The following is a 21,195-nucleotide window of genomic DNA, read 5'->3' on the forward strand; positions in this document are numbered from 1 at the left end:
TTCTAGTTGTTCATGGCAAAAGGGCAATCCAAGAGCAGTTAATTGTTCATGAGCAAAAGTAGGACTGCTCTATCTCATCTCTTTTAATAACCTTATACTACTCTGTAATATAGATATGCTATAATTATGACTCTAATGATCACTTAGGCTTTTCTTTTTTTTTTTTTTGTAGCTACAAAAGCAGATCCCACTATTGGCATGCATGCACGCATTCACGTGTGTATATGGTATCTTCAGCTGCATGCCGTAGCGCAGGCATTAGCAAACTTTTTGTAAATGGCAGATAGTAAATGGTTTAGGCTTTGTGGGTCACATAGGAACCCTTTTGCCATCGTCTTCTTCCTTTCTTCTTTCTTCCTTGCCTGCCTCCCTCCCTTCCTTCCTTCTTTCCTTGATTTTTGCCTAAATTAGTCGTTACTGTGATTGCCGAAAAATGATATTAATAACTTTTTTTCTTTGTGGTGCTTTGTATGTGTCTCTGTCTCCTGAAGTCCTGTTTACTATCTCCAGAAGGCTCAGCTCCTGGAGAAGCTGAAGGTGTGTTTAGAATGGTATGTTCCAGGAAGAGTTAGAGGTTTGGAGTCCAGACTGATGTTATCAAGTACACTGAATCTGCCTCTGTTTCCCCTGTTCTGGCTCCAGAGAAATAAGACAGTCACTGGTGAGACTGCTGCCATTCTGTGTAGTTTCTGTACTTTGAATTCTCTCATCTCCAGGATCTTGTCCCTAATTGTCTTTGTTCTAAGGCCGCCTCGGTTTTTTTCTTTTCTGGACATGGAATCTAGTTCTTCTGTTTTGAAACCAGATTTGAATTCTTGACTCTGTAACCCTGGCTTCTTTAGCAAGTTGCTTTCTGGAATCAATTCCATGATAAGAGTTGTGCATAAATGCCTTGATGAGGGTGTGTAATTGAGAGGAGTGTAGCTGGTATGACACTGTCTTTTCTACTTTGAATCTGCTCTTAAGGGTGATCTTGGTATTGGGTTGATTCGAAGTCATCCTCAGGTTCTGATCTTTTCTGGAGTCAGTTCTAGCTCTTTGATTCTGAAACCAAATCTGGATTCTAGGCTCTTCAGTGTTATTAAAGGCAAGTCTTCATTTGGTAGCGTAATCTGGATAAGGTTTTTGGTTAAAAGTGTTGATGAGGGTTTTCAATTGATCTGTGAATTTGATATAGCTTCTGTCTATACTTTGTTGCCATGGTGTTATCTGGAGTTGTCTTGGGCCATGTTGGAAGAGAGTCATGAAGTCTAAGGATTCAACCAAGAGACCTTCTTTATCTATTTTTTTAACAACCCTTTTAAAATGTAAAAATCAATTCTTAGCTTATGGGTCATATAAAAACAGGCTGTTTTGCTGACCCGTGTTTAAGTGTTACTGTAGAATAGAGCTCCAAAAGTAGACTTGGTCAAAGGTAGCCATTGAAAGCTGGGACACATAGTGTCAAATTGCTCTGCAAGACTTTGCCAGTTAATTCTCTTAACAATGATTTATTGAGAACGTTAGGATGCATCTGTGGAGGTCTTTTCAAATACTAATTTTATTTTTTATTTCTCTTTCTGACATTTAGCATTATGTTTAACTCCATGTATAAATATTCCTGCCTCTCCATTTATGCAGAAGCTTGGCTTTGGTACTGGGGTAAATGTCTACCTTATGCAAAGGTGAGTATAAGATTTCACGTTAACATTTTTTACATGGAACCATAGTTCCACTGTACGTGGAGACAAAAAGGAATATGAACATGCAAATATTTAGACCTGGGGTATGTTCATATTTTTGCCAGAGCTCTACCTGGTACATCTTTCTCCTAGCTTCCTCTTAATGGGTTATTAAAGGAGAGGTAATTTGTAATTTTTACTTGGCTTGTGTAGGAGGGGAAAAGGACACAGAAAAGGGATTCCTGTGTGATAATAACACAGGATTCTCAGTAAGAAAACTTCAAAGAGGATACTGGTGTTGGGAGATATCAGTGACTATTAATCCCTTCTATCTGGAGAGTTGCCTTCTCAGGATATTCTCTTCTAAAGAAGTAAATATCTTTATTTATGTCATCATTAAGTGAGAAGGGCAGATACCTGATTCTAAAGTAGGAAAATTGTATTAAAAGAAAAATGGAATACTAGAATAGATGCTTATAGCTAATAATATTACATATGGCAACAAACACATTATTACAAAGTTGTTCCTTTTATTCATTATTCTGTACCTAGTTTCATGTTTATTAAGTGGCAGACAGTTATGTACTGTTTAGTGCTCCCTAAGAATTAGCCTGATTAGTCCAAGGCAGCATATCATTAGCCTTTCTAGGTTTACGTTGTTTCAAAGAAATACTTCCTCAAATAAAAAGCTGGTGAATCGAGACTAGTATAGCAGTTATATATAAGTGGGTCTTCTTGAAGTGTCTTTGCAGCTTAAACACTCCCTTTTGTGTGCTTGTCTGCTGTTAGTTTTTTGAACTTCCATTTTTTAATGTCTAAAACTCTGGCTTTAAGTTATTTTGAAAGAAAAAACTTATCACAATTTCGTGGCTAGTCTCATTTTTTCTTCCTTAAAAAAGTTTTTTTAGAATGTGAAGTGTGTTGTTAGCAAAGTTATACTGTATGTGACTTAATTAGAAAACTTCATTGGAAATAGCAGTTCCCGCCTGACCCTCCCAGTCCTCAATGTGGCTCTGTTAGCTTGGGATTTTCCTTTATAGTAGCCTCAGTTCAGTTCAGTTCGGGCGCTCAGTCGTGTCCAACTCTTTGCGACCCCATGAATCACAGCACGCCAGGCCTCCCTATCCATCACCAACTCCTGGAGTTCACTCACACTCACGTCCATCGAGTCAGTGATGCCATCCAGCCATCTCATCCTTTGTCGTCCCCTTCTGCTCCTGCCCCCAATCCCTCCCAGCATCAGAGTCTTTTTCCAATGAGTCAACTCTTCGCATGAGGTGGCCAAAGTACTGGAGTTTCAGCTTTAGCATCATTCCTTACAAAGAAATCCCAGGGCTGATCTCCTTCAGAGTGGACTGGTTGGATCTCCTTGCAGTCCAAGGGACTCTCAAGAGTCTTCTCCAACACCACAGTTCAAAAGCATCTATTCTTCGGCGCTCAGCCTTCTTCACTAGAGATTTCCTTTGCCTCTCTGGTGAATTGGATCCTCTATTTTTCTTGTTTCATATCTTAGTATTTCTTGGTTTACATCTCATTCTGGTGAAGACATTTGTTAGTGCCCCATGAAAAACAGAAGATACATTTTTGAGGATTTACTTTTCTAAAAATGTTTTCATTTTATGCTTGTACTTGAGTGGCCTTTTTTGTTTTTCTGGGTTAGAATTCTCATTCAGAAGTATGTTCTCCCCAGAATTTTGAGAACATTGTTCAACTGCTGCTGTTGAGAATCGTGAAGCCCCTCTGACTGCTGCGCCTCCGTGTCTCTGTTCTGTTATCTCCCCCGCCTGCTGTCTTATCACCTTGCATGGTCTTTTGTTTGTCACCGCCGTTCTGCATTTCACACTGACATGCATGAGTGTGGCCTCTTGGAGCCTGAAAATTCCTATTAAATTTTTGAGAGGTTATTTTTAAAAATTACTTTGTTGATCATGTTCACCCCTTTTTATCTGTCCTCTGTCTTGGATGTGGGATTTACTGGCCTAATCTTTGATCTACCTTTATTTTATTTTATTTTTGGTCTGTTTTTCTATTTTCTCTTTTGTTCTATTAATATTTTCTGGGAAATTTTCTCAACTTCATTTTCTGATACTTCTATTTAGTTTTTCATTTTTGTCTATCTTGTTTTTAAAAATTATCTGAAAGTTTTCCTCTTTAAAAAAATATAAATTTATTTATTTTAATTGGAGGCTAATTACTTTACAATATTGTAGTGGTTTTGCCATACATGGACATGAATCTGCCACAGGTGTACATGTGTTCCCCATCCTGAACCCCCCTCCCACCTTCCTCCCCATCCCATCCCTCAGGGTCATCCCAGTGCACCAGCCCCGAGCACCCTGTCTCATGCATTGAACCTGGACTGGTGATCCGTTTCACATATAATAATATACATGTTTCAGTGCCATTCTCCCAAATCATCCCACTCTCGCCCTCTCCCACCGAGTCCAAAAGACTGTTCTATACATCTGTGTCTATTTTGCTGTCTCGCATATAGGGTTATTGTTACAATCTTTCTAAATTCCGTATATATATATGCGTTAGTACTCTTGCCTGGAAAATCCCATGGGTGGAGGAGCCTGGTAGGTACCAGTCCATGGGGTCGCTGAGGGTCAGACACGACTGAGCGACTTCACTTTCACTTTTCACTTTCATGCATTGGAGAAGGAAATGGCAACCCACTCCAGTGTTCTTGCCTGGAGAATCCCAGGGACGGGGGAACCTGGTGGGCTGCCTGGCGCCTATGGGGTCACACAGAGTCGGACACGACTGAAGTGACTTAGCAGCAGTAGCAGTAGTACACTGTATTGGTGTTTTTCTTTCTGGCTTACTTCACTCTGTATAATAGGCTCCAGCTTCATCCACCTCATTAGAACTGATTCAAATGTATTCTTTTTAATGGCTGAGTAATATTCCATTGTGTATATGTACCACAGCTTTGTTATCCATTTGTTTGCTAATGGACATCTAGGTTGCTTCTATGTCCTGGCTATTATAAACAGTGCTGCGATGAACATTGGGGTATACGCATCTCTTTCAATTCTAGTTTCCTTGGTGTGTATGCCCAGCAGTGGGATTGCTGGGTCATATGGCAGTTCTATTAACAGATTTTTAAGGAATCTCCACACTGTTCTCCATAGTGGCTGTACTAGTTTGCATTCCCACCAACAGTGTAAGAGGGTTCCCTTTTCTCCACACCCTCTCCAGCATTTATTGATTGTAGACTTTTGGATAACAGCCATTCTGACTGGCGTGAAATGGTACCTCATTGTGGTTTTGATTTGCATTTCTCTGATAATTTACTCCTTGGAAGGAAAGTTATGACCAACCTAGATAGCATATTCAAAAGCAGAGACATTACTTTGTCAACAAAGGTCCGTCTAGTCAAGGCTATGGTTTTTCCATTAGTCATGTATGGATGTGAGAGTTGGACTGTGAAGAAAGCCAAGCGCCAAAGAATTGATGCTTTTGGACTGTGGTGCTGGAGAAGACTCTTGAGAGTCCCTTGGACTGCAAGGCGATCCAACCAGTCCATTCTAAAGGAGATCAGTCCTGGGTGTTCTTTGGAAGGACTGATGCTGAAGCTGAAACTCCAGTACTTTGGCCACCTGATGCGAAGAGTTGACTCATTGGAAAAGACTCTGATGCTGGGAGAGATTGGGGACAGGAGGAAAAGGGGATGACAGAGGATGAGATGGCTGGATGGCATCACCGACTCGATGGACGTGAGTTTGAGTGAACTCCGGGAGTTGGTGATGGACAGGGAGGGCTGGCATGCTGCAGTTCATGGAGTCGCAAAGAGTCGGACATGACTGAGCAACTGAACTGAACTGAACTGAACTGATAATGAGTGATGTTGAGCATCTTTTCATGTGTTTGTTAGCCATCTGTATGTCTTCTTTGGAGAAATGTCTGTTTAGGTCTTTGGCCCATTTTTTGATTGGGTCGTTTATTTTTCTGGAATTGAGCTGCAGGAGTTGCTTGTATATTTTTGAGATTAATTCTTTGTCAGTTGCTTCATTTGCTATTATTTTCTCCCATTCTAAAGGCTGTCTTTTCACCTTGCTTATATTTTCCTTTGTTGTGCAAAAGCTTTTAGGTTTAATTAGGTCCCATTTGTTTATTTTTGCTTTTATTTCCAATATTCTGGGAGGTGGTCATAGAGGATCCTGCTGTGATGTATGTCGGAGAGTGTTTTGCCTGTGTTCTCCTGTAGAAGTTTTATAGTTTCTGGCCCTATGTTTAGATCTTTAATCCATTTTGAGTTTATTTTTGTGTATGGTGTTAGAAAGTGTTCTAGTTTCATTCTTTTACAAGTGGTTGACCAGTTTTCCCAGCACCACTTGTTAAAGAGATGGTCTTTTCTCCATTGTATATTCTTGCCTCCTTTGTCAAAGATAAGGTGTCCATAGGTGCATGGATTTATCTCTGGGCTTTCTGTTTTGTTCCATTGATCTGTATTTCTGTCTTTGTGCCAGTATCATTACTGTCTTGATAACTGTAGCTTTGTACTAGAGTCTGAAGTCAGGTAGGTTGATTCCTCCAGTTCTATTCTTTGTCAAGATTGCTTTGGCTATTTGGGGTTTTTTGTATTTCCATACAAATTGTGAAATTACTTGTTCTAGTTCTGTGAAAATACCATTGGTAGCTTGATAAAGATTGCAATGAATCTATAGATTGCTTTGGGTAATTTTCACTATATTGATTATTTCAATCCATGAACATGGTATATTTCTCCATCTATTTGTGTACTCTTTGATTTCTTTCATCAGTATTTTATAGTTTTCTATATATAGGTCTTTTGTTTCTTGAGGTAGATATATTCCTAAGTATTTTAATGGAATTGTTTCCTTAATTTCTCTTTCTGTTTTCTCATTGTTAGTGTATAGCAATGCAAAAGATTTCTATGTGTTAATTTTATATCCTGCAACTTTACTATATTCACTGATTAGCTCTAGTAATTTTCTGGTGGAGTCTTTAGGGTTTTCTATGTAGAGGATCATGTCATCTGCAAACAGTGAGAGTTTTACTTCTTCTTTTCCAATCTGGATACGTTTTATTTCTTTTTCTGCTCTGATTGCTGTGGCCAAAACTTCCAAAACCATGTTGAATAGTAGTGGTGAGAGTGGGCACCCTTTCTTGTTCCTGACTTTAGGGGAAATGCTTTCAGTTTTTCACCATTGAGGATAATGTTTGCTGTGGGTTTGTCAAATATAGCTTCTATTATGTTAAGGTATGTTCCTTCTATTCCTGCTTTCTGGAGGGTTTTTTTTTTTTTTAATCATAAATGGATGTTGAATTTTGTCAAAGGCTTTCTCTGCATATGAGATAATCATATGGTTTTTATCTTTCAATTTGTTAATGTGGTGTATTACATTGATTGATTTGCAGATATTGAAGAATCCTTGCATCCCTGGAATAAAGCCCACTTGGTCATGATGTATGATCTTTTTAATATGTTGTTGGATTCTGTTTGCTAGAATTTTGTTAAGGATTTTTGCATCTATGTTCATCAGTGATATTGGCCTTTAGTTTTCTTTTGTGGCATCTTTGTCAGGTTTTGGTATTAGGGAGATGGTGGCCTCATAGAATGAGTTTGGAAGTTTACCTTACTCTGCAATTTTCTGGAAGAGTTTGAGTAGGTTAGGTGTTAGCTCTTCTCTAAATTTTTGGTAGAATTCAGCGGTGAAGGCGTCTGGTCCTGGGCTTTTGTTTGCTGGAAGATTTCTGATTACAGTTTCAATTTCCGTGCTTTTGATGGGTCTGTTAAGATTTTCTAACAGAAAATCTTGGAAAGTTGTACTTTTCTAAGAATTTGTCCATTTCTTTCAAATTGTTCATTTTATTGGCATATAATGCTGATAGTCTCTTATGATCCTTTGTATTTCTGTGTTGTCTGTTGTGATTTCTCCATTTTCATTTCTAATTTTGTTGATTTGATTCTTCTCCCTTTGTTTCTTGATGAGTCTGGCTAATGGTTTGTTAATTTTATCTATCCTCTCAAAGAACCAGCTTTTGGCTTTGTTGATTTTTGCTGTGGTCTCTTTTGTTTCTTTTGCATTTATTTCTACCCTAATTTTTAAGATTTCTTTCCTTCTACTAACCCTGGGGTTCTTCATTTCTTTCTTTTCTAGTTGCTTTAGGTGTAGAGTTAGGTTATTTATTTGACTTTTTTCTTGTTTCTTGAGGTAAGCCTGTATTGCTATGAACCTTCCCCTTAGCACTGCTTTTACAGTGTCCTGTAGGTTTTGGGTTGTTGTGTTTTCATTTTCATTTGTTTCTATGCATATTTTGATTTCTTCTGTGATTTGTTGGTTTTTCAGCAGTGTGTTGTTCAGCCTCCATATGTTGGAATTTTTAATAGTTTTTCTCCTGTAATTGAGATCTAATCTTACTGCATTGTGGTCAGAAAAGATGCTTGGAATGATTTCAATTTTTTTGAATTTACGAAGGCTAGCTTTATGGCCCAGGATGTGATCTATCCTGGAGAAGGTTCCATGTGCACTTGAGAAAAAGGTGAAATTCATTGTTTTGGGGTGAAATGTCCTATAGATATCAGTTAGGTCTAACTGGTCTGTTGTATCATTTAAAGTTTGTGTGCCCTTGTTAATTTTCTGTTTAGTTGATCTATCCATATGTGTGAGTGGGGTATTAAAGTCTCCCACTATTATTGTGTTATTGCTTTTTTTTTTTAGTTCTACCAGTTTATTGCTACCAACCCGTGACCCTCCACCCTCATGCACACATGCTCAGTCATGTAACCCCATGGACTGCAGCCAGCCAGGCTCCTCTGTCCATGGACTTTTCCAGGCAAGAATACTGGAGTGGGTTGCCATTTCCTTCTCCATATTATTGTGTTATTGTTAATTTCCCCTTTCATACTTGTAAGCATTTGCCTTACATATTGTGGTGCTCCTATGTTGGGTGCATATATATTTATAATTGTTATATCTTCTTCTTGGATTGATCCTTTGATCATTATGTAGTGTCCTTCTTTGTCTCTTTTCTCAGCCTTTATTTTAAAGTCTATTTTATCTGATATGAGTATTGCTACTCCTGCTTTCTTTTGGTCTCTATTTGCATGGAATATGTTTTTCCAGCTCTTCACTTTCAGTCTGTATGTGTCCCTTATTTTGAGGTGGGTCTCTTGTTGACAACATATATAGGGGTCTTGTTTTTGTATCCATTCAGCCAGTCATTGTCTTTTGGTTGGGGCATTCAACCCATTTACATTTAAGGTAATTATTGATAAGTATGGTCCCGTTGCCATTTACTTTGTTGTTTTGAGTTCGAGTTTATCCACCCTTTCTGTGTTTCCTGTCTAGAGAAGATCCTTTAGTATTTGTTGGAGAGCTGGTTTGGTGGTGCTGAATTCTCTCAGCTTTTGCTTGTCTGTAAAGCTTTTGATTTCTGCTTCATATTTGAATGAGATCCTTGCTGGGTACAGTAATCTGGCTTGTAGGTTTTTCTTTTTAATCACTTTAAGTATGTCCTGCCATTCCCTTCTGTGATGAAGAGTTTTTGTTGAAAGATCAGCTGTTATCCTTATGGGAATCCCCTTGTGTGTTATTTGTTGTTTTTCCCTTGCTACTTTTAATATTTGTTCTTTGTGTTTGATCTTTGTTAATTTGATTAATATGTGTCTTGGGGTGTTTTGCCTTGGGTTTATCCTCTTTGGGATGCTCTGTTTTCAACTATTATTTCCGCAAGCATTTTCTCATGGTCTTTCTTTTTGTCTTCTTCTTCTGGGACTCCTATGATTTGAGTGTTGGGGCGTTTAACGTTGTCCCAGAGGTCTCTGAGGTTGTCCTCATTTCTTTTAATTCTTTTTTCTTTTTTCCTCTGTGCTCCATTTATTTCTACCATTCTATCTGCTACCTCACTTATCCTATCTTCTGCCTCCGTTATTCTACTGTTGGTTCCCTCCACAGTGTTTTTGAACTCATTTATTGCATTATTCATTATATACTGACTCTTTTTTATTTCTTCTAGGTCCTTGTTAAACATTTCTTGCATCTTCTCAATCCTTGTCTCCAGGCTATTTTTCTGTAACTCCATTTTGTTTTCAAGATTTTGGATCATTTTCACTATCATTATTCGGAATTCTTTATCAGTTAGATTCCCTATCTCTTCTTTGGTTTGGTGGGCATTTGTCATGTTCCTTTACCTGCTGAGTATTTCTCTGCCTTTTCATCTTGCTTATATTGCTGTGTTTGGGGTGGCCTTTCCATATTCTGGCAGTTTGTGGTTCCTCTTTATTGTGGAGGTTCCTTGCTGTGGATCTGGTTGGATGGGTGGCTTGTCAGGGTTTCTTGGTTAGGGAAGCTTGTGTCGGTGTTCTGGTGGGTGGAGCTGGATTTCTTTTCTCTGGAGTGCAATGAAGTGTTCAGTAGTGAGTTTTGAGATGTCTGTGGGTTTGGTGTGACTTTGGGCAGCCTGTATATTGAAGCTCAGGGCTATGTTCCGGTGTTGCTGGAGAATTTGCATGGTATGTCTTGCTCTGGAGCTTGTTGGCTCTTGGGTGGTGCTTGGTTTCAGTATAGGAATGGAGGATTTTGATGAACTCTTATCGATTAATGTTCCCTGGAGTCAGGAGTTCTCTGGTGTTCTCAGGTTTTGTACTTAAGCCTCCTGCCTCTGGTTTCAGTTTTATTCTTACAGTAGCTTCAAGACTTCTCCGTCACTTCCAAAGTGGTTCCCTCTTTTTATTTTAGCTTCTGTTTGCTGGTATCTTCAGTGTCTAATTTCCACCCTGATACAAGAGGGCGGTGGTGGTCACGTTTTTAGGCTCACTTGTTCAGTCGTGCTGTGGGGAGGGAGGAACACTGCAAAGCAGTATCACTGGCGTGTGTGGGGAGCGCTGGCAGTGTTTCAGCCGCACTGGGTTTGCCCCCGCTCACGGCGTGTATGCTTTCATGGTCTACACTTCTCAGGCTGTAGGTTGCTCTGCCGGGAACTGTCTGAGGCCGGCCCTGGGTTGTATGCATCTCCCAGGTCTTAGCCGCTCAGGTTCAGGTTTTCGGGTACTCCACAAAGGCGCAGATCGTTTGAGCCTGCGTTTTGTGCCCGTCCCAGGTCCAAGCAGCTCAGGTGACCAGGTGCTTGGTGAGCGCAGTCACCCCCAAGTGGGGAGGGGGTGTGTCTTATTGCTTCCCCCATCCAAGCTGCTCGGTTTTCTGCGTGTACAACTGGCGTGCCTTCTTAGGTGTGCCATGTATCTCTTCAGGGGAGCTGATCTCTGGCTGTGACTCTCTCAGCAGATGTCAACTGTCCAGAATCCCAAGAAGTTTTGGTTAGCAACGAAGCCTGCTTGCAGTTTGGTAGAGGATGCCTCTCTGGGGCCGTGATTGCCCCCTTCCAGCTCTGGCTGCCCTCGCCTGCCTGTCTCCCGTGGGGGATGGGCTGGTCCATAGCCAGCTAGGTCTGCTCAGTCTTTTGTTCTGTAAGCAGGCCTGGTGGTGTCTTAGGTTAGGGCTTTTCGCGGGATAGTTCTCTCTCTTTTTTTTCTCTCTCTCTGTCTCTGGCCACAGTCTGGGTTGCTGTCTCACATTAGTTCCCTTAGATTGCCCTCAGGGCATTCAGGCCTGGTCCTTACCCTAAGCAATGCAGTCTGCGGCTCCCTGTCCAGTCCCTGCTTGCTAGTGGTGGATGTGAGCGTCTGGGCTGCTTCTCCGCTGGGAGTTGCCGTTAGGCACGTAATCTGTGGGTTTTAATTATTTATTTATTTATTTATCTTTTATATTTTGTCCTACCTCCTTTCGAAGACAGTGGGCTGGCTGCCTTTCTGGGTGCCTGATGTCCTCTGCCAACATTCAGAAATTGTTTTGTGGAATTTTCTCAGCATTCAGATGTTCTTCCGATGAATTTGTGGGGGATAAAGTGGTCTCCTCGTCGTATTCCTCCACCATCTTAGGACCACCTCTCAAGTTTTCCTTTTGAAGATGGCATCCCATGTCTTGTGGGGATGCTAGACATGTATATCTTGAACCTGGATGTTGATAACACAGGTATGTTCACGTGTGAAAACTCACTGAGCACTTCAGGCACATTTGGTCATGAATTGCTCTGTTGCTACATAGACCGCAGGTTCTCAACTGTGTCCGTCTACCTCAGGCTAAATACCTTCTGCTTTTTCCCTTTCAAAATCAGTCTTCAGTATTCAAACTGAAGTTTTATTTCAGTGGTACCTGAGAGGGATCAAATTTATATGTGTATGTTCATTTTAATTCAGAGTATATATTATTTACTGTTAAATTTGCATTGCTGGATTAAACCCAACATAGTTGTAATGTATTATTATTTTTTAATAAACTGATAGAATCATTTTGCTATTGTTTAGAATTTTTGCATCTGTAAGTGAAATTGGTTTGTGATTTTTCTTTTTGTGTTGTCCTGTATGATTTTTGTCCCTTTTCATTCTATTCCCTGGAATGGTTTGTATGAAATGCAATTATATGTTTCTTTACAGTTTAGTAAACTCAACTCTAAAACTATCTGTGTTTTGTATTTCTTGTGGGAAGATTTTTAAACTCTTGATTATGTTTCTTCTTTCATCAGTTTTCTTAACTTTTTTAAAGAATTCGTCCATTTTACCTTTTTATTGGCTTAAAAGTTCTAGTATTCACTTGGATATTTTTAAAATCTCTGATGTATATGTCCCCATTTTTGTTGGCAGTATTGTTTGTGTCTCCTTTTGTTTTTTTCCTTGTGCAGTCTCAACAGAAATTTGCCTGTTGTATTAGCATTTTCTGTGAACCATCTTTTGCCTTGGCAACATTTTATTCAGATTTCATAATAATATCCTTCTCATTCTGTAACCTATAGGTTAGGATAGGATATAGGTAGGTTAGGATATATGGAAAAGGTGAAGATGGACTTGCTCACTGAATTATAAATAATCAAGAGCTATGGGGTACCCCTTGAAACTTGAAAAATTAATTTTTATATTAAAAGAACATGGAAGAGGTTATTCCCAAATGCTATTGTTATCTAAAACTGGAGGTTTAAGAATAGTTTAAGTAAACTTATGCATGATAGATGTATATGAACTGAGAAATCTAGTGATCCTTTGAATACATGTATTCTGATGTTAAAAAAAGGTCCTGCAGTCACAGAGCTGTGCTCATAAGCTAGTACAGAGCTGAACATGATTATTGGTTCCATCTCGTTTTATGTTCTTATGGCTGAACTTTGCAATCTTTAACTTTTGAGGCTCTTTGGCTTGTGCCCAAATGCTGCCTACACTTTGTTCTTTGTAATTGGTCATACTTATAAATGCCTACCTTATGGGGTGAACAAACCTTTCCCTGACTTCATGTCACCTGTTTGTTTATTTAGGCCTCAAAACAGGTATACCTTAAATGTTCTTCAACAGCTGCATCTTCCTAGAAAATAGACAATTTACATTTTTTTTCCTATTAGTATGTTTATTATTTTCTCCCTAAACACATGTATATAGTGAGAAGTATATAAGATGAATTGGTTTGTCCATTAGAGGCATAATATTTGTTGGTAAAAAACAGTCTGTTATTTGCATGATTACACATGAGCCAAATGTATTTTGTACATTTCTTCTTTAAATTGTTTCTTAGAAATTAATGTTTATTACTTTAACATTCTATAATTTATATCTGGTACATATAGTTAAATGCTTTTTAAGTAGTTGGTAGTGACATGATTGAGTGAAAAAATAAGAAAATACTATAGAAATTTTGAAGTTTAAAATCTATAACATTTCGTCTTTTTCCTTCTGGTTTTCTCTTTTTAACCCTTCCTTTCCAAAGATATCAGACTTCTCTTGTAATCAGTAGATTTACCAGCTGTATGTACACAGTTACAAAGGATGTATAACAGAAATGTTGATAGTCTAAAATATTTAAAAATTAGAAAAAGAAAACTAAAATACTCTCAAGTCTTTTTCAAAATGTGGAAGTTCTTATTAGTCATTTGAACTGTATTATGGTTATTAATCTTTCTGTATGTTTTTGGTTACTTATTTTTTAAGATCTCCAAGAGGTTTGTCTCATTCTCCTTGGGCTGTGAAAAAGATTAATCCTAGATGTAATGATGATTATCAGAGTATGTATCAAAAGAGACTAACTGATGAAGCTAAGATTTTGAAAAGCCTCAATCATCCAAACATTATAGGTAAGTTCACATATTACTTAATAACAGTATCTGGTATAGTATCTTGTTTATCTGAAATGGTTTACATAAAATCTTAACTGCTTTCACTAATAATAATTGAAGAAAGGTGTGATGGAGTTTGGCAAGAATCCAATTAATGTGAACATTCTGAAGTAAAAATTAGTGGGACTTCCCTGGCGATCCAGTGATTAGGACTCTGTGCTTCAACTGCTGGGGGGCGTGGGTTTGATTCCTGGTAAGGGACCTAAGATCCTATAAGCCACGTGGCTTGGCCAGAAAAAAAAACATAGTGTATATTTTTAGATGCAGCAAATTTGGAAAACTCAGCAGTGGCCACAGGACTGGAAAGGTCAGTTTTCATTCCAATCCCAAAGAAAGGAAATGCCAAAGAATGCTCAAACTACCGCACAATGGCACTCATCTCACACGCTAGTGAAGTAATGCTCAAAATTCTCCAAGCCAGGCTTCAGCAATACGTGAACCATGAACTTCCAGATGTTCAAACAGGATTTAGAAAAGGCTGAGGAACCAGAGGTCAAATTGCCAACATCTGTTGGAACATTGAAAAAGCAAAAGAGTTCCAGAAAAACATCTATTTCTGCTTTATTGACTATACCAAAGCCTTTGACTGTGTAGATCACAACAAATTGTGGAAAATTCTTGAAGAGATGGGAATACTAGACCACCTGACCTACCTCCTGAGAAATCTGTAAGCAGGTCAAGAAGCAACAGTTAGAACTGGACATGGAACAACAGACTGGTTCCAAATTGGGAAAGGAGTATGTCAAAGCTGTATATTGTCACCCTGCTTGTTTAACTTATATGCAGGGTACATCATGAGAAATGCTGGGCTGGATGAAGCACAAGCTAGAATCAAGATTGCCGGGAGAAATATCAATAACCTCAAATACGCAGAGGACACCACCCTTATGGCAGAAAGCAAAGAATTAAAGAGCCTCTTGATGAAAGAGGAGAGTGAAAAAGTTGGCTTAAAACTCAATATTCAGAAAACTAAGATCATGGCATCCAGTCCCATCAGTTCAGTTCAGTTCAGTTCAGTCGCTTAGTCAAGTCCGACTCTTTGCGACTCCGTGAATCGCAGCACGCCAGGCCTCCCTGTCCATCACCAACTCCTGGAGTTCACCCAAACTCATGTCCATCGAGTCGGTTATGCCATCCAGCCATCTCATCCTCTGTCGTCCCCTTCTCCTCCTGCCCCCAATCCCTCCCAACATCCGAGTCTTTTCCAGTGAGTCAACTCTTCGCATGAGGTGGCCAAAGTACTGGAGCTTCAGCTTCAGCATCATTCCTTCCAAAGAAATCCCAGGACTGATCTCCTCTAGAATGGACTGGTTGGATCTCCTTGCAGTCCAAGGGACTCTCAAGAGTCTTCTCCAACACCATAGTTCAAAAGCATCAATTCTTCGGCGCTCAGCTTTCTTCACAGTTCAACTCTCACATCCATATGTGACCGCTGGAAAAACCATAGCCTTGACTAGATGGACCTTTGTTGGCAAAGTAATGTCCTCTGCCTTTGAATATGCTATCTAGGTAGGTCATAACTTTTCTTCCAAGGAGTAAACATCTTTTAATTTCATGGCTGCAATCACCATCTGCAGTGATTTTGGAGCCCCCCAAAAAATAAAGTCTGACACTGTTTCCACTGTTTCCCCATCTATTTCCCATGAAGTGATGGGACCAGATGCCATGATCTTCGTTTTCTGAATGTTGCACTTTAAGCCAACTTTTTCACTCTCCTCTTTCACTTTCATCAAGAGGCTTTTTAGTTCCTCTTCACTTTCTGCCATAAGGGTGGTGTCATCTGCATATCTGAGGTTATTGATATTTCTCCTGGCAATCTTGATTCCAGCTTGTGCTTCTTCCAGCCCAGCATTTCTCATGATGTACTCCAGTCCCATCAGTTCATGGCAAATAGATGGGGAAATAGTGACAGACTTTATTTTTTGGGGCTCCAAAATCACTGCAGATAGTGACTGCAGCCATGAAATTAAAAGACGCCTGCTCCTTGGAAGAAAAGTTATGACCAACCTAGCCAGCATATTAAAAAGTAGAGACATTACTTTGCCAACAAGGTCCATCTAGTCAAAGTTATGGTTTTTCCAGTAATCATGTATGTGAGAGTTGGACCATAAAGAAAGCTGAGTGCCGAAGAATTGATGCTTTTGAACTGTGGTGTTGGAGAAGACTCTTGAGAGTCCCTTGGACTGCAAGGAGATCCAACCAGTCCATCCTAAGGGAAATCAGTCCTGAATATTCATTGGAAGGACTGATGTTGAAGCTGAAACTCTAATACTTTGGCTACCTGATGTGAAGAACTGACTCATTTGAAAAGACCCTGATGCTGGGAAAGATTGAAGGTGGGAGGAGAAAGGGATAACAGAGGATGAGATGGCTGGATAGCATCACTGACTCAATGGACATGAGTTTGAGTAAACTCTGGGAGTTGGTGATGGACAGGGAGGCCTGGCTTGCTACAGTCCACGGGGTCTCAAAGAATCTGACACTATTGAGCAACTGAACCGAAGTATATATTTAAAACTTCATAGGAATAGATACAGTCATTATGGTATTGGTACCATGGAGAATTTATTAATGTAAAGTCTTCATTTATGTAATTTCCTTTTTTCATTTTTAATGTAAGTAAGTCTGGTGAAACCATTTATATTTAGGAAGGCATAGAGTATAAAACGGAGAAGGCAATGGCACCCCACTCCAGTACTCTTGCCTGGAAAATCCCATGGACGAAGGAGCCTGGTGGGCTTCAGTCCATGGGGTCGCTAAGAGTCAGACACGACTGAGCAACTTCACTTTCACTTTTCATTCATGCATTGGAGAAGGAAATGGCAACCCACTCCAGTGTTCTTGCCTGGAGAATCCCAGGGACGGGGGAGCCTGGTGGGCTGCCATCTATGGGGTCGCACAGAGTCGAACATGACTGAAGCGACTTGGCGGCAGCAGCAGCAGAGTATAGAAACGTTTCAGTTTGTGATACTGTTGGCCAACACTGAAGGCATTTAAAATTAGATCTACTAAATAAGTTTTGTAAGCACTAGCTGTTTCATTTTATATTTGACAGTGTTGATCCAGATCTGTTTTCAGTCACATTATTGTAAAAGAATTAAATACTTCTTCCCTATGCCAGTAAGAAAATGACGTGTTTTCTTTAAGGTTACCGTGCTTTCACTAAAGCTAGCGATGGCAGTCTGTGTCTTGCTATGGAGTATGGAGGTGAAAAGTCTCTGAATGACTTAATAGAAGAACGAAATAAAGATAGCCGAGATCCTTTTCCAGCAGCCATAATTTTAAAAGTTGCTTTGAACATGGCAAGAGGGTTAAAGGTAACTATGCTATTATGTTTTGAATGAGTTTTGTGGAACCTAAAAAAATGAAATACTTTATTTACAATGTTGTGTTTAATTTCTGCTGTACAGCAAAGTGACTCAGTTATACATATGTTTCCTTTTTCATATTCTTTTCCATTGGGATTTATCACAGGATGTTAAATATAACCCCCTGTTCTTTACAGTAGGACGTTGTTGTATATCCATCCTATATATGGTAGTTTGCATTTGTAACCCCAAACTCCCAATCTTTCCCTCTCTCACCCAGCCTCCCTCTTGACAACCACAAGTCTGTTCTCTATAACTGTGAGTCTGTTTCTGCTTTGTAAATAAGTTCATTTGTGTATTTTATATTCCATATATAAGTGATATCATATGGTATTTGTCTTTCTGACTTAGTATGACTAAGTCCATCCGTGTTGTTGGAAATGACATTGTTTCATTCTTTTTAATGGCTGAGTAATACTCCATTGTGTGTGTGTGTGTGTGTGTGTGTGTGTGTGTGTAGCCCACATTTTCTTTATCTATCCATTTATTGATGAACAGATACTAATATACCTAGTTACAAGGTGAAATTTTTTTTTCCAAGAGAGGGAGTTGCCTTAAACCTTTATAGAATCTTTCATATTGAAGAGTGTACTGTTTTGATCAACAAAGTATTGTTAGAGGCCTTCACACCTTCACATGGCCTGAAATAATCCAAGTCAGGAAGTTTTGCTTATAGAGATTGCACGTTAGATTTCGTTAATTGGACTGTTGTTTAGTCATTATTCCTGGGGGTGTATTCTAACCCTCTGTTGCTATAAAGAAGCCTTTCAAAGATTTCTTTGTGGGATGTTATTAGACATTGTGAATATACATCTATAGTCAAATGAAAAAAATCCTCTCAGGGTTATACAAATAAATTATTGTATCTTTGAATTACACATACTGTTAGAGATAAAAATTCTGTATCCTGAATAGCTTAAGTAATCATGGCTCCATAAAATTGTTGGATGACTCAGAAAAACAGATTATGTAATGTAGTGATGTCAATAATTGCATGTTGAGTTCAAATAAAGTTGATTCATGAAATGTAAAACTGGAAAAAGGCACTATTTCTAAATATATATATTTTTTAAATATATATTTTAATATTTTATAGAAAAACCTATTTTAAATAGGTTGGATAAGCTAATAATTTGAATCATTTAATAATTATTTTAATTGTGTATGTATAATGGAATTAATAAATTACATTATAAATATATTTGAGCATATTCAATTTATGGTTAACAATATTTAAATAAGCACAGTAAGTGTTCCAAGTTCAATACCAAGAATTGTTTCTGCATCTTTTGCAGGCCCAGGTCATAGAGTGTAGATGCCTAAATGCTGATGAATGAAAAAATAACTTTTGTAGGATGTTTTTGATTATGGATGAATATTATTACTTGTCATTTCTAAGAAAGGGTTAAAATATAGCCTTAGATTACATTACTGCTTCCTCTTTTCCTTGTGAAGTATGTGTAGCATTATCTCAGCAATTTGTTTGAGATAACTGTGTCATTGTGAAGGTTACAAAATTATTTCTAAAATAATTGTCCGTTTTATAAAATTGTAGTATATTTTGAAATCTTCAGTATCATCTTTGATGTATAAGTATGTGAGGTTGGTTAGAAAATTAAAAGTTGGCTTATCTATACATAGACATCAATTTCCAAAGAATCTTTCAGATTTCTGGTCAGTATGGTAGACTACGAGATAGCGTGGGATGGTTCCTTCTCTAGCATCAGATAGTTTGAAATGATAGACACAATGATAGTCTGTATGTTAGGCAGGGAGTTCAGGTTGTTGTTTTGTTTGAAAGTTATACACTTTTTTATTAGTTTGTATTTTTGCTCAGATATTTTAAATTTTTCACTATTTTAGTATCTGCACCAAGATAAGAAACTGCTCCATGGAGATATAAAGTCTTCAAATGTTGTTATTAAAGGCGATTTTGAAACAATTAAAATCTGTGATGTAGGAGTGTCTCTTCCATTGGATGAAAATATGACTGGTAAGCAGAATTCTAATTTTTAAATGGTTTCTGTACAGTTTGTAAGTTTCTATTAATTACATATTTAAAAATAACAAGTTCACATTCTTCAAAAATCAAAAACTATTAATAAAAAGTGTATAGTACAAAATATCCCTTCTTTTCTATCTCTGTTCTACTCAGCCTCCAGCCCCTTCCCTTGCCACATACACAATATAAATTATTGGTTTCTCATTAGTATATATTTTAATTGAGGAAACGTGGAGAAGTGTTTCTAACCTGAATTGGGATTTTTAAGTGGTAAAGGATCTGGGAGTAGAAAATAAAAATTTTATAAGGTTTTATAAAGAAATTGATTTAGCATCAGCATAATGACAAGATTTGGGAAACTGCTAGAAGAAAGTGGAATGGGAGTAGGAAAGAGGATTACTAACTAAGGCCAGTCTTCTGCGTTTTGCCCCTTGGCCCACCCTACCTCATTCTTCTCTTTTATTGTGAATACTAACCATTCTCTTCTCAGGGAATTTAAGATATGTTCTGTCTTTCTTCTTTTTTTTTTTACTACATTCTTTTTTAAAATATTCTTTTGTATTATGGTTTATCTAAGGATATTGAATACAGTTCTCTGCTGTACAATAGGACCTTGTTGTTTAGCCATTCTATATATAAAATTTTACATTTGCTAACCCCAATGGCCCACTCCATCCCTTCCCCGACCCCCTCCCCCTTGGCAACCACTAGTGTCTTCTATACCAGTGATTCTGTTTCATAGGTAGGTACATTTGTCTCATATTTTAGATTCCACATATAAGTGGTATCATATGGTATTTGTCTTTTTCTCTTACTTCACTCAGCATGATGATCTCTAGTTGCATCCATGTTGCTACAGATGGCATTATTTCTTTCTGTTCTATGACTGAGTAGCATTCCATTGCATGTATGTACCACGTCGTCTTATCCATTCGTCTCTCAGTGGTCATTTAGGTTATTTCCGTATCATGGCTGTTGTGAACAGTGCTGCTGTGAGCATGGTGGTGTATGTGTCTCTTTGAATTCTATTTTGGTCTGGATATATGCCCAGGACTGGGATTACGGGATCGTATTTTTAGTTTTCCTGAGAAACCCCCATACTGTTTTCCACAGTGACTATACCATCTTACATTCCCACCAAAAGTGTAGGAGGGTTCCCTTTTTTCCACGTCCTCTCTGGCATCTGTTATTTGTAGGCATTTTAATAATGGCCACCCTGACCCGTGTGAAGGTGGTACCTCATTGTAGCTTTGATTTTCATTTCTCTAATAGTGCTGTCGATCATCTTTCCACGTGCCTGTTGGCCACTTGTATTGATTTGGAGAAATATCGGTCTGTTTTCGGTCTTCTGATCATTTTTCTATTGGGTTTGTTTTTGTTATTGTTGAGTTGTGTGAGCTGTGTGTGTGTTTTGGAAATCAATCCCTTGAGTTGCATTGTTTGCAAATATTTTCTTCCATCCTGTGGGTTGTCTTTCATTTTGCTTATGATTTTTGCTGTGGAAAAGCTTGTAATTTTGATTAGGTCCCATTTGTTTATTTTTATTTTTATCACCTTGGGAGACTGACCTAAGAAAACATAGATATGATTTATGTCAGAGAACGTTTTGCCTATGATCTTTTCTAAGAGTTTTATGGTGGCTTATGTTAAGTCTTTAAGGCATTTTGAGTTTTGTGGTTGGTGAGGGGGTGTGTTCTAACTTCATTGATTTACATAGAGCTGTACAACTTTCTTAGCACCGCTTGCTGGAGAAACTGTAGGGAATTTAAGATATGTTCTTGATGAGGAACAGAGCCAAAATCCAGAAGCCTCAAAGAAAACCACTGCTTTCAACATATTATTTAATAAATAACATTTAAGTTTGCCTCTTTATATAAATATAAGGGGGGTGTGTGTGTGTGTGTGTTAGTCGCTCAGTCATGTCCGACTCTTTGTGACCCCATGGACCATAGCCTGACGGTCTCCTCTGTCCATGGGA

The 21,195-nt window shown here is 38.5% G+C and overlaps 1 protein-coding gene across 3 annotated transcripts in view; it reads left to right on the top strand.

Moving 5' to 3' along the window:
- The window catches only part of PBK (PDZ binding kinase), a 32,632-nt gene that overhangs the window by 3,868 nt on the left and 7,569 nt on the right, over positions 1 to 21,195 (top strand). For all 3 annotated transcript variants that reach the window (XM_044939731.2, XM_006058905.4, XM_006058904.4), the window contains exons 3-6: positions 1,571 to 1,664; positions 13,663 to 13,805; positions 16,995 to 17,164; positions 19,079 to 19,208. In XM_044939731.2, the coding sequence (XP_044795666.1) occupies positions 1,571 to 1,664; positions 13,663 to 13,805; positions 16,995 to 17,164; positions 19,079 to 19,208 (537 nt within the window). The remainder of the gene's footprint in view (positions 1 to 1,570; positions 1,665 to 13,662; positions 13,806 to 16,994; positions 17,165 to 19,078; positions 19,209 to 21,195) is intronic.

The sequence above is a fragment of the Bubalus bubalis genome, chromosome 3, assembly GCF_019923935.1.
Source record: "Bubalus bubalis isolate 160015118507 breed Murrah chromosome 3, NDDB_SH_1, whole genome shotgun sequence".
Lineage (NCBI taxonomy): Eukaryota > Metazoa > Chordata > Mammalia > Artiodactyla > Bovidae > Bubalus > Bubalus bubalis.